Source organism: Amblyraja radiata, chromosome 13 (genome assembly GCF_010909765.2).
Source record: "Amblyraja radiata isolate CabotCenter1 chromosome 13, sAmbRad1.1.pri, whole genome shotgun sequence".
Lineage (NCBI taxonomy): Eukaryota > Metazoa > Chordata > Chondrichthyes > Rajiformes > Rajidae > Amblyraja > Amblyraja radiata.
The window spans coordinates 2767855-2783924 of NC_045968.1; the positions used below are offsets into that span (position 1 = coordinate 2767855).

Consider the following 16070-nt stretch of genomic DNA (forward strand, 5'->3'; position numbering starts at 1 on the left):
AACATAACGCATCCAGTATATTGCATTTGTTTTCATGCTCAAACATCAGCCAACCTGTCCATAAACTTGCAAATTTAGAATTTCAGCAGCGTTTAAGCATTAATAAGCCCTAACTTTAAGAAGCTTGTAATTGATTTTGCATCATATTTGTTCTCTTGTAACTTTAGGATGATATGCAAATCCGAGTTTTCAATTACAACACGTTGGAACGGGTTCACGTGTTTGAAGCTCATTCGGATTACATCCGTTGCATTGCTGTCCACCCAACTCAGCCTTATATCTTGACCAGCAGTGGTGAGTGCCCATTATATCAGACTAACACTGGGGAATAGAAACATTTCTGAACGATTCTTCTTGCAGTGATTGTGAAAATGTAGCTAGACCTATGGAAATGGTTTCAAAAGATTGAATAATATATTCCTCCCTAGATGACATGCTGATCAAGCTGTGGGACTGGGAGAAGAAATGGACATGCAGCCAAGTTTTTGAAGGGCACACCCATTACGTCATGCAGATTGTCATCAACCCAAAGGATAACAACCAGTTTGCAAGCGCATCTTTAGACAGAACCATTAAGGTATGCGAGCAAGGTTAAATAGTAATGCAAAGCTATATGGGATGAAGAGATGAGAAACCGATCATATTATAGTTAACATCTTGAAAAATAAAAGGAGACACTAAAATGTTTCAAACATAGGTAAATTTATCTTTGAACCTAAAAAATGGTGAACTCATCTCTGGCCACCAATCTGCCTGTCAAAACACCCCATCTCACCTGTGTTGAGCTTTTCCGGCTTTCGTCTCCCCCACCCCCCCACTATCAGTCTGAATAAGGTTCTCGCCCCGAAATGTCTCCAAAGATGCTGCCTGACCTCCAGCACTTTGTGTCCTTCTGAGTATTAACCTGCACTTGCAGTTCTTTAATTCTAAATGGGGATAATCATACTCCATTCACAAAGCGTTGCATATTTTTATTCAGAAATAATTGTATTCTAGTTTATAGTAGTTTTCCACATTAAATATGTTGTGTGCTTATATCAACCCAGGTGTGGCAGCTTGGCTCATCCTCACCTAATTTCACCTTGGAGGGCCATGAGAAAGGAGTCAACTGCATTGACTACTACAGCGGTGGAGACAAGCCCTACTTGATTTCCGGGGCTGACGACCGCCTAGTTAAAATCTGGGACTATCAGGTAGATATCATTAGTTTGCAGTTTGTTTTATTGTGGTCAAATATTATATTTAATAACTACAGTTTAATTCTGATAATTACATTTGAAAAGTGAACTGCTTTTAGGAGCAAGACAGCAAAACCTCCACTGAATTGCCCATTAACCGATTAAAGCACTGAAAGTACAGCAAATATTCTTTCACAGCTAAGTAAAGCAAAATAAATCAAATGGTATTCTAAATGTTGCAAGGAAAACTGCACATTCCGCCCCTGTGCAGTGAACCTGGTCGCCTTTATTGGACACATTGATGCCTGATGCACTGGTTCAGCTAACCTGTTTTTTAGTCCTGAAATCAATTGTCTTTGTATGTTTTAACTGAAGTATTCCTGTTACCCACAGAATAAGACCTGTGTTCAGACACTGGAAGGCCATGCACAGAATGTGTCTTGTGTCAGCTTCCACCCAGAGCTTCCAATTATCATAACTGGATCCGAGGATGGTAAGTATAATATTTGTAATGGTAATTAATGCTTACTGAAACACACTATCCCAGTTTTGTTTTGAATCACTTTGGCTCTAAATCAGATTTATAAAACAAATTGTCCTTGTGTGGTCATCGGCTCTGGCCTCCCTTGCATCGAGGGAATCTATCGCAATCGCTGCCTCAAAAAGGCTGGCAGTATCATCAAGGACCCACACCATCCTGGCCACACACTCATCTCCCTGCTATCTTCAGGTAGAAGGTGGTACAGGAGCCTGAAGACTGCAACGACCAGGTTCAGGAATAGCTACTTCCCCACAGCCACAATGCCTACTATGTTCTGTTGTGCTGAAGCAAAGCAAGAATTTCATTGTCCTATCAGGGACACATGACAATAAACTTGCGTGAACTTGCTTAGAACTCCTCCCATGAGGGCAGGAAGGAGATTGTCCCATGCCTGTAAATGGAACATAATTCACGTCAACACAATTTTAATTCTCCCTATTGATTCAAAAATCCCAAAATTCCCCCATCTTCCTCCGCATGGAGGGGAAATCAAGTTTAAAAGGACGGAATGAATTCCAATTTAATAGAGAGGAGAGAAGTAATAGTTTTAGAATCACATTTAATTTTCATAATCTAAGTCTTGGAAGAACTGACTGGATAAACCAAAGATCTCCAGCCTGAGAGAGTAATTGCACAGTTCTATTTAATTTGTAAAGGTACTGTCCGTATCTGGCATTCAAGTACTTATCGACTGGAGAGTACACTGAATTATGGGATGGAACGAGTCTGGTGTGTGGCAAGTCTGAGGGGCTCCAATAATGTGGCTCTAGGTTACGATGAAGGAAGCATCATCATTAAGGTATGTAAACTAATATATTCCTGTTTGACTGCAAAGTGGAAGTATGGGTACACAAAAATGCTGGAGAAACTCAGCGGGTGCAGCAGCATCTATGGAGCGAAGGAAATAGGTAAAGTTTCGTGCCGAAACCCTTGGGTTTCGACCCGAAACGTCGCCTATTTCCTTCGTCCATAGATGCTGCTGCACCTTCTGAGTTTCTCCAGCATTTTTGTGCACCTTCGATTTTCCAGCATCTGCAGTTCCTTCTTAAACAAAGTGGAAGTGTGGCTCTTTTACACACAGCACTCATATAATAGTAATTTGAATGATTTGATGCTGCTTCTGCTATTTTAGTGGATCTAATAGTGTGAGATTGTCAAGTCTGCTTGATAAATAATCACCAGGACATAAATGATTGTACTTTTATGATTAATTGTAAAATATGGAGAGAGGTCCATTTCTGAACTTTTTTTAAACGGATAATATAAAGGAACACTAATCGTAAAGAGGAAGTATTTGTTTCCCTCAGATTTATACCCACAATCTGTTTGATACCTGTTGGGTTCTCAATTATAGTATCATAGGTGATGGATCGTCAACTTTCGGGATGAAAGTTATTGTAAACTTGTGTACAATTTAATAATGATATGAATAATTATAAAGTTATGGTGAATCAGTGCTCATCAAAATGATGAATGTTGTTGCGAATGTAGCATCTTTTACTTCTGGCTTCCCGATGTATACGCAAAGTATTCTCAGTCAAATATCAGTGCACAGCAGAATTAAGGTAACGTTTATGTTTTGACAAAAAAACAAAACATTTTTTAGGTTTCTTCACCAGCTTTGGAATATCAAGCTATGCTGCCTCAATATGAAATTTGCTATTGCCTTTATCAGATTATTCTACATTGTGGGTAATTAACTAGACAATGCACTCTTTATGTGTAATGAGGCTATTGAATCTTATTTTCTGAGCCCCTTCCAACTAATAAAAAACATGATTTTTGTTCTTACTAGGTCTAGATTTGAACTTAGACATAAGTTGAAAGAGGCCCATGCTAACTCATTGCTCCTCAAATAATTCTTCAACCAAAAGCAAATTTTGGTCTTAATTTGTAATATTTCTATTTTAATTGAAGAACGTTTTAAACCATTTATTGCCTGCATTGCTCTTTCTTCATTTTCAAAAGTAAAGAAAGATGCTGGTATTGAATAACATTTTCACGGTGGTTTCAGCTTGGTCGAGAGGAACCAGCAATGTCTATGGATGCCAGTGGTAAAATTATTTGGGCCAAGCATTCTGAAGTTCAGCAGGCCAACCTCAAAGCAATGGGCGATGCTGAGATAAAAGATGGTGAAAGACTACCTTTGGCTGTGAAAGACATGGGAAGCTGTGAGATCTATCCACAATCAATTCAACACAACCCCAATGGAAGGTATGGCTTCAATATCTCCCAGTTTAATCAAAGCTTAGATAGACACCAAGTGTGGGTGTAACTCAGTGGGTCAGGCAGCTTCTCTGGGGGGAAAAGGATGGATTACGTTTTGGGTCAGGATGCTTCTTCAGACTGAAAGAACTGAAAGGCTTAAGGGCCTGTCCCACGAGCATGCGACTCCATGCGGCAAGCACGACCTAAAGGGCCTGTCCCACGAGTATGCGACTCCATGCGGCAAGCGTGACCTAACGTGGTCACTTGAGCCGTACGGCCTCGCGGGTCGGTCCCACTTCGATCGCCGGAGCCGTATGGAGTTGTGCGGAGCTGGTCCCGACATCGCGCGGGGCTCCGAAAAACTGACCGTGTTCAAAAATTCCGCGCGGCAACCTCCTGCCGGCCCGCAGCCGAACGTCACACGCGAACTTCCTGCGGACTTCGCTCGAACTTCATGTCAATCACTCGACCTCCGCACGGACCCCGCTTCTGGTTTGGTCGCGCTTGCCGCATGCAGTCGCATACTGGTGGGACAGGCCCTTGAGTCTGATGAAGGGTTTCACTTCCTGACCCACTGAGTTATTCCAGCATTTTGTGTCTATCTTTGGTATAAACCAGCATCTGCAGTTCCTTTCTACACATTTAAACAAATCTTAACTCCATAGAGTAAAATTGACATAGACAATTGAATATTTATTTTGGGGTAAGACAAAAATCGGTACTAATCACAAACACATTTATCTGTTAGATGAATAAAAAACATTTTAAATTGTCCTAAATTGTTTATGATTCAAGTAAATTGGATTTTCTTACTCATTACACTGTTATCTTAAACATGATAGGCTACTTTTTTTTAGTGTACCATTCGCAGTGACCATGTCATATAAAGTGGTTATAATTTTCAGGCAATAATATGATTAATATTGTTAAGGACATTTGGTAACTCTTTCCATCATCACACCAGCAAAGGTAAATAACAAAACCGCAAGAGAAAATAAGCCATTGTTGCTCTTTCATATTAAGGGATTTAATATTCTTAATATTGCCATTGTTGCCTTACTTCAGTGCTAACTGATTGTACAGATGTTATAAAGAATATTTTGAGCTGTTGGCTATCATTCCAAGAATTCCTTACTTTGAGTTGATATTTTATGTGTTGACTATTTGAACCATCAGTTTTATTAATGCAACATTTGTGTTCATAAATTAATTTCCATGTTGGTATTTAGATTTGTTGTGGTCTGTGGTGATGGTGAATACATTATCTACACTGCGATGGCTTTGCGAAATAAGAGCTTTGGATCTGCACAGGAGTTTGTATGGGCGCACGATTCCTCTGAGTAAGTAAAATTCAAGATACAAGGTGATCTCAATCTCTGATCCACAAATAAATGACTAACGGATGTGTTTCCCTTTTCAGATATTCAATTAGGGAAAGCAACAGTGTGGTAAAGATCTTCAAGAATTTCAAAGAAAAGAAATCATTTAAGCCTGACTTTGGAGCAGAAGGTAACTAATTGTAGTATATATTACACTTGCATGTATTTAAGGAAACTTTTGAACAAAATTAATAGAACTGTGGCTCTTTGAAAACTGTCTATTCATCATTTAGAGTCATACAGTGTGGAAACAGGGCCTTTGGCCCAACTTGCCCACCAACATGCCCCGCTGACATTAGTCCCACCCGCCTGCGTTATCCCTGCCATATCCCATTAAACCCAAGCTATCCACGTACCTGTCCAAATGTTGTTTAAACATTGTGATAGCTATGCTCATCGAGTTATGAGCAGTCAATGGAACTTTACCCTGTTCCCCCCCGAATAAAAACAAATATACATCTATGTAACATATTGAGATAGATGTTTTCTCCAAATATATTTGCTCATAATGTACTTAGTGACTCTGCGCTCAGAGTGATATAATGGGAAGGTGAGTATAGTTTATGTTGGTTAAGGGAGAGGACTGGAAACTAGACACCTTTGGAGCATATGCTGGGATCCAAAAATTGTAAATAGAAAATATCGCCATGTCAGCCGTGACTTTCTTTTGTCCATTTTTTCAGTGATTGCATAAACACATTTAAAAAAATAAGATGTAACATTCTTACTTGAATCTGATAATTTCATGGTTTTCTTATGCACACACAGGCATCTATGGCGGGTTCCTCCTCGGAGTGCGGTCAATAAGTGGCCTGGCATTTTATGACTGGGACAGCACTGAACTCGTACGCAGAATAGAAATACAGCCCAAATTTGTAAGTGCCATATTCTAACAATTGGGACCTATTATTCGTTATCAACATGAGGGAATGTTCCAAGTTAATTGTCCTGCCCAGCTCCATTGACTAAATATCCTTTTTGGAATTGTAACTGAATATATTTCCTTTGGAGCAACCTACTTAGGTTTATCCTGAGCAAATGATACAGGATGGTTATATGATCCTTTGAATGGTGTAGTTTGAGAGCAATTGCAATGATAGTTTGGTGCGGAGGGTGTCTGAGATTGTCTGCCTTGTGCATGCTTGTACTGTTGCAGCTTGGTGACCACAATTATTTATCATGATCCTGATGGGAGCCTGAATGAAACACACAGAACATAGATCAGTACAGCACATAAACGGGCCCTTTGTCCAACAATGTATGTGCCAAACATGATGCCAAGTTAAACTGATCTCATCTGCCTGTATCTGATCCATATCCCTCTATTACATGCACTTCCATATGCCTACCTAAAAGCTTTATATCTTACTATCTAAATGGTGTCATGTTGGGAAAAGGCGAAGTACAACGGGATCTGGGGGCCCTTGTACATCAGTCTATGAAAGTAAGCATGCAGGTATAGCAGGCAGTGAAGAAAGCAAATGGCATGTTGGCCTTTATAACAAGAGGAATCGAATATAGGAGCAAAGAGGTCCTTCTGCAGTTGTACAGAGCCCTAGTGAGACCACACCTAGAGTATTGTGTGCAGTTTTGGTCCCCTAATTTGAGGAAGGACATTCTTGCTATTGAGGGAGTGCAGTGTAGGTTTACAAGGTTAATTCCCGGGATGGCGGGACTGTCATATGCTGAGAAAATGGAGCAGCTGGGCTTGTACACTCTGGAGTTTAGAAGGATGAGAGGGTATCTCATTGAAACATATAAGATTGTTAAGGGCTTGGACACACTAGAGGCAGGAAACATGTTCCCGATGTTGGGGGAGTCTAGAACCAGGAGCCACAGTTTGAGAATAAGGAGTAAGCCATTTAGAACGGAGACGAGGAAACAGTTTTTCTCACAGAGAGTGCTGAGTCTGTGGAATTCTCTGCCTCAGGTGGAGGCAGGTTCTCTGGATGCTTTCAAGAGCAAGCTAGATAGGGCTCTTAAAGATAGCGGAGTCAGGGGATATGGGGAGAAAGCAGGAACGGGGTACTGATTCGGGATGATCAGCCATGATCACATTGAATGGCGGTGCTGGCTCGAAGGGCCAAATGGCCTACTCCTGCACCTAATGTCTATTTTCTATTGTCTTTAATGTAATTGTCGTATCTGACTCCACCACCACAGCTGGCTCTGCGTTCTGGGCACCCATTACACTCTCTCCCTAAAAATAACTTGCCCTGCACGTCTCCATTAAACATTCCCTTCTCACCTTATAGTTGTGTCCTCTAGTGTTGGAAATTTCCACCCTGGGGGGAAAAAAGGTTCTGACTGTCTACCCTATCTACGCCTCTCATTATTTTTTGTTACATATGAGAGGCATAGCTATGGGTATAAACGAATGGATTGCCATTAGAGTTAGGGTGTGAATACCTGGGGTGACATGTATATGATTGGAACTTGCTGTATAGGTGAAGGGAATTGTAATAGAGAACTTGTCAATTAGGAGCCGAGAATTTTACTTTGGGAAGAGAATGGTATTCAACATGATTAATGCAGCTTCTCAAAGGTTTCAAAGGTCTTTTATTGTCACGTGTACCAATTAAGGTACAGTGATATGCGAATTACCATACATGCATACGAGAAAAAAGCAACAAGACACACAACTGCATAAAAGTTAACATAAATGTCCACCACTGCGGGTTCCCCACGGTCGGGGCATTCGAACCATCCGCAGTCATGGCGATCGTAGCTCCCGCAGCCGGCGATCGAAGCCCCCGTGTCTGCACGGTCGAAGCTCCCCGAAATCGGACTCTAACCAGAGGCCGCAAGCTCCGTGATGTTAAAGTCCGCAGGCTCCCACGGTTGGAGCTCCAAGGTCGATCTCTCGCAGAGGGATCGCAAGCTCCGTGATGGTAAATCCGCAGACTCCCTGCGATGGAGCTCCAAGTCGATCTCAGGCAATGACGGCCAACTCTTCGATGTTAGGCGGCAGATACGATACGGAAAAAAATTGCATCTCTGTTGAGGTAAGAGATTAGACAAAAGTTTCCCCCATCTCCTCCAACCCCCACATAAAACAAGCTAAAGATCACAAAAAAACATACATTTATCACATAACATATTTAACACAAAGAAGGGAGGGACAGACTGTTGGGCAAGGCAGTCCCCGCTGGTGCCACCCAGTTTGATATTTTGTTAATTCTAAATTCATCAGACGTAGAGAAATATATGGTAGACAGTATGCTGGAGTAACTCAGCATGACAGGCAGCAGCTCTGGAGAGAAGGAATGGGTGATGTTTTGGGTCGAGATCCTTCCTCAGACTGGTTAGGGATATGGGAAACAAGAGATATAGACGATGATGTAGCGATATAAAGAACAAAGATATGCAAAAAAGTAACGATAACGAAAACAGACCATTGTTAGCTGTTTATTGGGTGGAAACGTGAAGCTAGTGTGACTTGGGTGGGGGGACGGATAGAGAGAGAGAGAGAGAGGGGGGAATGCCGGAGCTACCTGACGTTAGAGAAATCAATATTCGTACAATATACAATATTTTAATTAATTGTCATTTGAACCTCAAATGAGGTTCAAACTAAACTCTGTTTCTACAGCCTTACAAACAAAACAATTTCTACAAGACACACAAACAATTTAATTCACACAAACATCCATCACAGTGAATCTCCTCCTCACTGTGATGGAATGCAAAGTATTTTCTCTCCCCTGTGTTCCATTCTTCTCCCAATGTTAAAGCCCCAGGCGAGCGATGGTAAGTCCCACGGCCGTTAAAGCCGCGCCAGGCGATGTAAGGCCCTGCTCCGGGTCGTTCCAACCCATGGGCGGGAGAAGTCGCGTTGCGGGAGCTCCGAAAAGCGGTCTCCCACCAGGGACCCACGAGCTCCCGATGTCACCGTCCACCGGACCTGCGGCTGGAGCCTCCGAGCTCCGAAGTCGGTTCGCAGCAGCGAGCTACCACCGCTCTCCCTGCTCCGAAGCTGGCCAGCCCCACGATGGTGAGTAGTCCGCAGGCTCCACGACTGGAGCCCCCAGGTCGTTCCGGTTGGAGGCCGCTCCACGGTACTAGGCCCCAACGACAACGGAGACCCGACAGGATAAAGGTCGGGTCTCCCGTGCAGGGAAGAGATTTAAAAGTTCCCCCGCCCCCCCAAATATAAGAAGCTTCCACCGCCGGCCCGCGGCCTACTTCTACCGCGGGCCCGGCGTGGACTTACCATCAGGAGGGGGGTCCCTCGCCGGGGACCCCTGGAGGGGAGCTTCGACTGCCGGCCCTGCGGTCTGCGGTGCTTCTGGCTGCGGTGCGGCGGGGACTTTAAATCTTCGACCACCTGCCTGCGGCCTACACCAACCTGAAGCCGCGGTCTCCGGTGGGGAAGAGCCGATTCTGGACTTTTACCTGTCTGCACATCTGGACGCCCGCAGCGACGGCTGCGGAGAGTTGAGGTCCCGACCACGGGTGAAAATGGAGGAGGACTGGCCAAATTTTGTGCCTTCCACCACAGTGATAAATGCTGTGGCGGATGTTTGTGTTAAATTTTTTGTGTGTTTTTGTGTGTTCTTTATCATTGTACCGCTGCTGACAAATTCATTTCACTTGCACTTTATGTGCAATGTAATGAATAAAACTGATTGTATTGATTGATTGATTGTATACACAGCCAAAAACAATATAAAAAGAACACAACAAACTACATTCAACTGGCCAAAAAATTAAAAAAACAGACAGGCTGCAGGGGCCGCTGCAACGTTGGTCACGCCACCTACTGTGCTGTACGCTGCCCAAGCACAATATGAGATGCTGTTCCTCCAATTTGTGCTTAGTCTCACTCTGACAATGGACGGGACCCGGGGCAGAGAGGTCTGTGTGGGAATGGGAAGGAGAATTAAAGTTTTCAAAAGGGAACTGCAGATGCTGGAATATCGAAGGTACACAAAATTGCTGGAGGAACTCAGCGGGTGCAGCAGCATCTATGGAGCGAAGGAAATAAAGTGTTTGGCAACCGGGAGATCAGGTAGGTTCAGGAGGACTGCAGAGCGTAGGTGTTCAGTAGACTGGGCGATCACTTCACTGAACTTGGCTAATTAGCCTGCTGTTGTGGTATCTTGGTCAAGACTGATTGTGTTTTTACTATGTACATATTCATCCATTTCTCTCGAAGGATCACTGGATAGCTATCACAGGTAGAAATTCAGGACAGGTTTTCACTTCCATTGCATAGGCATAACAAGTATTCAAAGGTCAAAGGTTGATTTATTGTCACATACACCTAGATGTAGTGAAATTCCTTTTGCTGGAACTGGAACGTGATTTATATAATTATATCATTTTACAGTGATGTTAATAAACTTGACACCAATTAACAAAATGTTATACCTTTTTCTTTCAGATATTCTGGTCCGATTCCGGTGAATTGGTTTGCATTGCCACAGAAGATTCCTTTTTCATTTTGAAATACCTTTCTGAAAAGGTGGCTTCAGCACAGGAAACACACGAGGGGGTTACAGAGGACGGCATTGAAGATGCATTTGAGGTAAGTTGGCAGCACTAATAGCCCTGTCCCACTGTACGAGTTCATTCAAGAGCTCTCCCAAGTTTAAAAAAAAATCAAACTCATGGAAGCACGTAGAATGTACGTAGCGGGTACGTCGGAGCTCGGGGACGTCTCTTAGCGGCTCGTAACGCTAACGGCAGGTACTCGGGAAAAGCGGCAAGCTTGGGAAGACTCGTGAAGATTTTTCAACATGTTGGAAAATGTCCACGAGAGCCCCGAGTACCTACGAGTGACCATTAGCGTAAATCTCCGAGTTCAAATCATGGCAAACCCGGGAGAACTCTTGAATTAACTCGTACAGTGGGACAGGACTTTTAGTGTAATAGGTTGCTCAAGTTTGGTTCACAATATTTGCTTTGACATTTGTGGTAGCAGTGCCATAGCTGGTAGACACAGTACCAGAGTCCTAGGTTGGATCCTGACCTCAGGTGTTATCTGTGTGGAGTTTGCATGTTCCCGCTGTTGCCGAATGCGTTTCCTCCGGGTGCTCTGGTCTCCTCCCACATCCCAAAACCATGCGGGGTTTGTAGGCTAATTAGGCCGTTGCAAATTTCCCCTAGTGCGTATGTAGTGGAGGGGAAAGAGGAATAATGTAGAAATATTGTGAACGGTGATTGATGTGGACTTGGTGGTCTGAATGTCTTGTATCCATGCTATATCACTAAACCTGGACTGTAAAATCTGTTTCAATAGACTCTATTCTCAGTTCAAGATACGATATATATGTTGCATAAAACCTCAACAGTCCGTTGCTTAGGACTGAGGAAAGCCCCCATGGTTGAGTTATCGAATTTGTTTATTTCTTTGGGCATGCCTTCTCTAGGTTCTTGGTGAGATTCAAGAAATCGTGAAGACGGGATTATGGGTCGGAGACTGTTTTATCTACACCAGCTCTGTGAACAGGCTTAATTACTATGTTGGTGGAGAGATTGTCACCATTGCCCATCTTGACAGGTGAGTGGCACAGACGTCGGGAAATTGTGTGGAGATCATAGAAAAATCAACAAAATATTCCACCATTGAACATCGAGTACAATCACAGGCTCTTCCTAGATTACAAATACCCAGCATACCTTCAAGCAAACTCCTATAATATTAAATTCAAAAGTCTGACATTCTTGTGAACGGCAGACTGTTTCCATTCTTTCTCCATTTAAATTTTTTTTTTATTTTTATCATCTCCAGAGCTGGGAGGGAATAGAAACATAGAAACATCAAAAATAGGTGCAGGAGGAGGCCATTCGGACCTTCGAGCCAACACCGCCATTCATTGTGATCATGGCTGATCGTCCCCTATCAATAACCCGTGCCTGCCTTCTCCCCGTATCCCTTGACTCCACTAGCCCCTGGAGCTCTATCTAACTCTCTCTTAAATCAATCCAGTGACTTGGTCTCCACTGCCCACTGTGGCAGGGAATTCCATAAATTCACAACTCTCTGGGTGAAAACGATTTTCTCACCTCAGTCTTAAATGACCTCCCCTTTATTCTAAGACTGTGGCCCCTGGTTCTGGACTCGCTCAACATTGGGAACATGTTACCTGCATCTAGCTTGTCCAGTCCTTTTATAATTGTCTATGTTTCTTTAAGATCTCCCCTCATCCTTCTAAACTCCAATGAATACAAGCCTAGTCTTTTCAATCTTTCCTCATATGACAGTCCCTCCATCCCAGGGATCAATCTCGTGAACCTACGCTGCACTGCCTCAATCACAAGGATGTCCTTCCTCAAATTAGGAGACCAAAACTGTACACAATACTCCAGATGTGGTCTCACCCGAGCCCTATACAACTGTAGGCAAGCCCAAATCTACTTTCACCCTGCATTACTCACCTGCACCATCAAGCAGGAATCAGTGGGCAGAGCAGATATCCTGCTAGTTTTTGTTCCCTGCTCTCTAGCCAAAGGATAATCATTTGCTTTCTTTAAGGCTTTCCTGACTTTTAGACAGGAAGTGAAGATTAATCCATTCAGACCAACATTTGATCTGTGCTAATTATTGTTATCTGCTACACACAGTGCCCTCCATAATGTTTGGGACAAAGACCTATCATTTATTTATTTACCTCTACTCCACAATTTGAGATTTGTAAATGGAAAAAAATCACATGTCTGAATGGATTAATCTTCACTTCCTGTCTAAAAGTCAGAAAAGCCTTAAAAAAAAAACAAAACAAATTGTTACTTAAAGGATGCAGATTACAAAATGGCACAGAACAGTCCAAGAATTCTAGTTATGAAACACAATAATTGAGGCAGTGAAGATTGATAAATCTTCTAATTCCAATCCTGCAACCCAGGAATCAGTCCACCGAACATAAATCCTACTCCCTGAAAGGTAATTACATTGTCTCTGGGGCAAGGAAATCAAAACTGCATCACACAGTACACAAGTGTGAACTTTCAAGGCCCTATGTGATTGTAGTATGTTCTTACCTTTTTTACAGCTATCACTTTGTAAGAAACATCTGAAGGTTCCGATCCGAAATGTCACCTATCTATTTTCTCCAGAGATGTTGCCAGAACCACTGATTTACTCCAGCATCTTGTATCTACCTTTCGAACAAATATTTGCTCCTCCAGAAAGTTAGTTGTTTAAAGCCACAATGTTTAAGGCCACAGAAGGTTATATTGTTAAAGGTTTTCATTTTACTCTTTCTTAGCTCAACTCACCAGATGACATTCTATGATTTCTTTAAAGGACCTAAATGATTTATGACGACAATGGTTCCTGTGTAATTTGAGTGGAGGTAGTAGTAACAGAACAGATGTCACGATACTTACTAACCCATGAATCAAAACCTTCAAATCCCATGCCATTCTTTCCATCATATATTAAACCTTCTGATCCTTGGGCTACAACTAATTTGCTCCCATCTTGGGTACCAACCTGAGTAGCATCATTGAAATCCTGCCTTCTAATATCAGTCCTGGTTTCAAATAAATCTCTGTTCTCTGTCACTGGTCTTCCGAGCATTTGTGCAAGCTCACTTTCAGAAGGACAAGTCCAGACTGCACATGCAGCACCATCTTTGTAACTTAAGGTTGGCAGTTAAAGGATCATTTCCTTCATGACCATACTATTCCCCACCACTACCACTTACCTTTTCACCTCCAATTTCAACGGCCTTCAGTACTCCTTGAGCAGCCTTTTCTCCAATCAATACAGGCTTCAGGATCTTTGTACTGAGTGAAAAATGGCAAATGTCTATTTAAAATATTTATTTACAAAATTCAGAACCATATTTCAAAATCCATATTTTTCATTAAGAACGTGTGTTGACACTTTCATCCTATTTCAACGTTATTTTTTCAGGACTATGTATCTTCTGGGTTATATCCCAAAGGACAATCGATTGTATTTGGGAGACAAAGAGTTGAACATTGTCAGCTATTCACTGCTTGTCTCTGTCCTTGAGTATCAAACAGCAGTCATGAGGAGGGACTTTTCCATGGCTGACAAAGTTCTTCCAACCATTCCAAAGGAGCAGAGGACAAGAGTAGCCCACTTCCTAGAGAAACAGGTTAGTTGATACCTTGTTATAGAAGTTGACATGGGCTCTCTGTAGATGAGTTTTGTTTAATAGAAGCATTTCTGAGCAGAATTGTACACAGCTTTCGGTCTCTGATTTATACCAAAGGTAGAACTGCTCAATACCAACAACATGTCATTTTTGAAGTTGTTAGTCTTGTTGCAGTATTTTCTTGACCGATGTATATACAAGTTTTTATTTTTTGCCAAGGTAATGATTCATTTATCTCGTGTCTATAAATTGTGATATTCTTTCAGTTTAAAAGAATATAAAATTGTTGTGTACAAGATGGGCACAAAATGCCCGAGTAATTCAGCGGAATAGGAAAGGAATAGATGACGCTTAAGGTTGGAACCCTTCTTCAGACACGTTCCGACCGAAAACTTCACCTTTTGCTATTCTCCAAAGATGCTGCCTGAACCGCAGAGTTACTCTAGCATTTTGTGTGTAACTTCTATATAAAGTAGTTCATCAGTAGATTTTGCTGCAGAATGAATCAAATCTGCTATTTTTAGTCTGAATAGCACCAAAACTGTTAGATAATACATCAATGGGGACGGAAGAGACTACAGATGCAGGCATCTTGTGGGGAAAAAATGAACTGCTGAAGGAGCTCCACTGAGTTCCTCCACCAGTTTGTTTTTTAGTCCATACATCAGTGGTGCTCACCACAATAAAAATGTACGCCTGAAAGATTTTCTCTGTAGTATCTTGGACAGCTTTGGAAGCTAGAATGCATTTGTCACAAAATGTTCAACTAGCTTTCTTTTCCTTTACACAGGGTTTCAAATCACAGGCTCTGGCTGTGTCAACTGATCCAGAACACCGCTTTGAACTTGCACTGCAGCTGGGTGAACTTAAGATCGCTTATCAATTGGCTGTGGAAGCAGAGGTAACTCACGTCCTCTCAGTTTAAAACTCAGTTACATTGAAATTTGAATTATTTAATTCAGTAATTGTATGCCTATGATTAATTATATTAAGCTTAATTATAAATCCATTAATTTGGGGCAGCACGGTGGCGCAGCGGTAGAGTTGCTGCATTACAGCGCCAGAGACCCAGGTTCGATCGTGACTACGGGTGCTGTCTGTACGGAGTTTGTATGTTCCATCCCGTGACCATGTGGGTTTTCGCCAGGTGCTCCAGTTTCATCCCACAGATTTATAGGCTAATTGTAAATTGTCCCTCGTGTGTAGGATAGTACTACTGTACAGGGACCGCTGGTCAGCGGGATCCCATGGGACGTAGAACCTCTTTCCACCCTGTATCTCTAAATTAAAAACAATCTACGTTTTTTTGGGTAGTTTACAATATTCAGAAAGCAATATATGCCTAATCACACTTGCAGCTGATATTCAACTCCATTTTGTATATATTATAACAAGGAGATAGTGGCTCAACAAGTGAAGCTGTTGCCTTACTTCCCAAACGTCCCAAGTTCACTGCTGATCTCTGATATTGTTTGTGTGGAATCATCTCTGTGAACACATAGACTTCCTTCAGGTACTGTGATTAACTCCCAAATCCTATCGGTTGGTTGGTTAAATGTCCACTGTAAATTGTCATTAATGTGTGGATTAGTGGTGGAATCTTGAGGGAGTTGAACAGACTGTGAGAGAATAAAACAAGATAAGTATAAATGGGTACTTGATGGTCATTGTGACCATGGTGAAGAGCCTG

At 42.2% G+C, this 16070-nt stretch overlaps 1 protein-coding gene across 3 annotated transcripts in view; it reads left to right on the top strand.

Moving 5' to 3' along the window:
- copb2 (COPI coat complex subunit beta 2) overlaps positions 1-16070 on the top strand; it is a 42553-nt gene that overhangs the window by 20123 nt on the left and 6360 nt on the right. For all 3 annotated transcript variants that reach the window (XM_033031097.1, XM_033031098.1, XM_033031096.1), the window contains 13 exons: positions 168-294; positions 429-577; positions 1047-1193; positions 1572-1671; positions 2376-2518; positions 3734-3933; positions 5157-5267; positions 5348-5436; positions 6075-6181; positions 10693-10836; positions 11681-11811; positions 14173-14380; positions 15171-15281. In XM_033031097.1, coding sequence (XP_032886988.1) covers positions 168-294; positions 429-577; positions 1047-1193; positions 1572-1671; positions 2376-2518; positions 3734-3933; positions 5157-5267; positions 5348-5436; positions 6075-6181; positions 10693-10836; positions 11681-11811; positions 14173-14380; positions 15171-15281 — 1767 coding nt within the window. The remainder of the gene's footprint in view (positions 1-167; positions 295-428; positions 578-1046; positions 1194-1571; positions 1672-2375; positions 2519-3733; positions 3934-5156; positions 5268-5347; positions 5437-6074; positions 6182-10692; positions 10837-11680; positions 11812-14172; positions 14381-15170; positions 15282-16070) is intronic.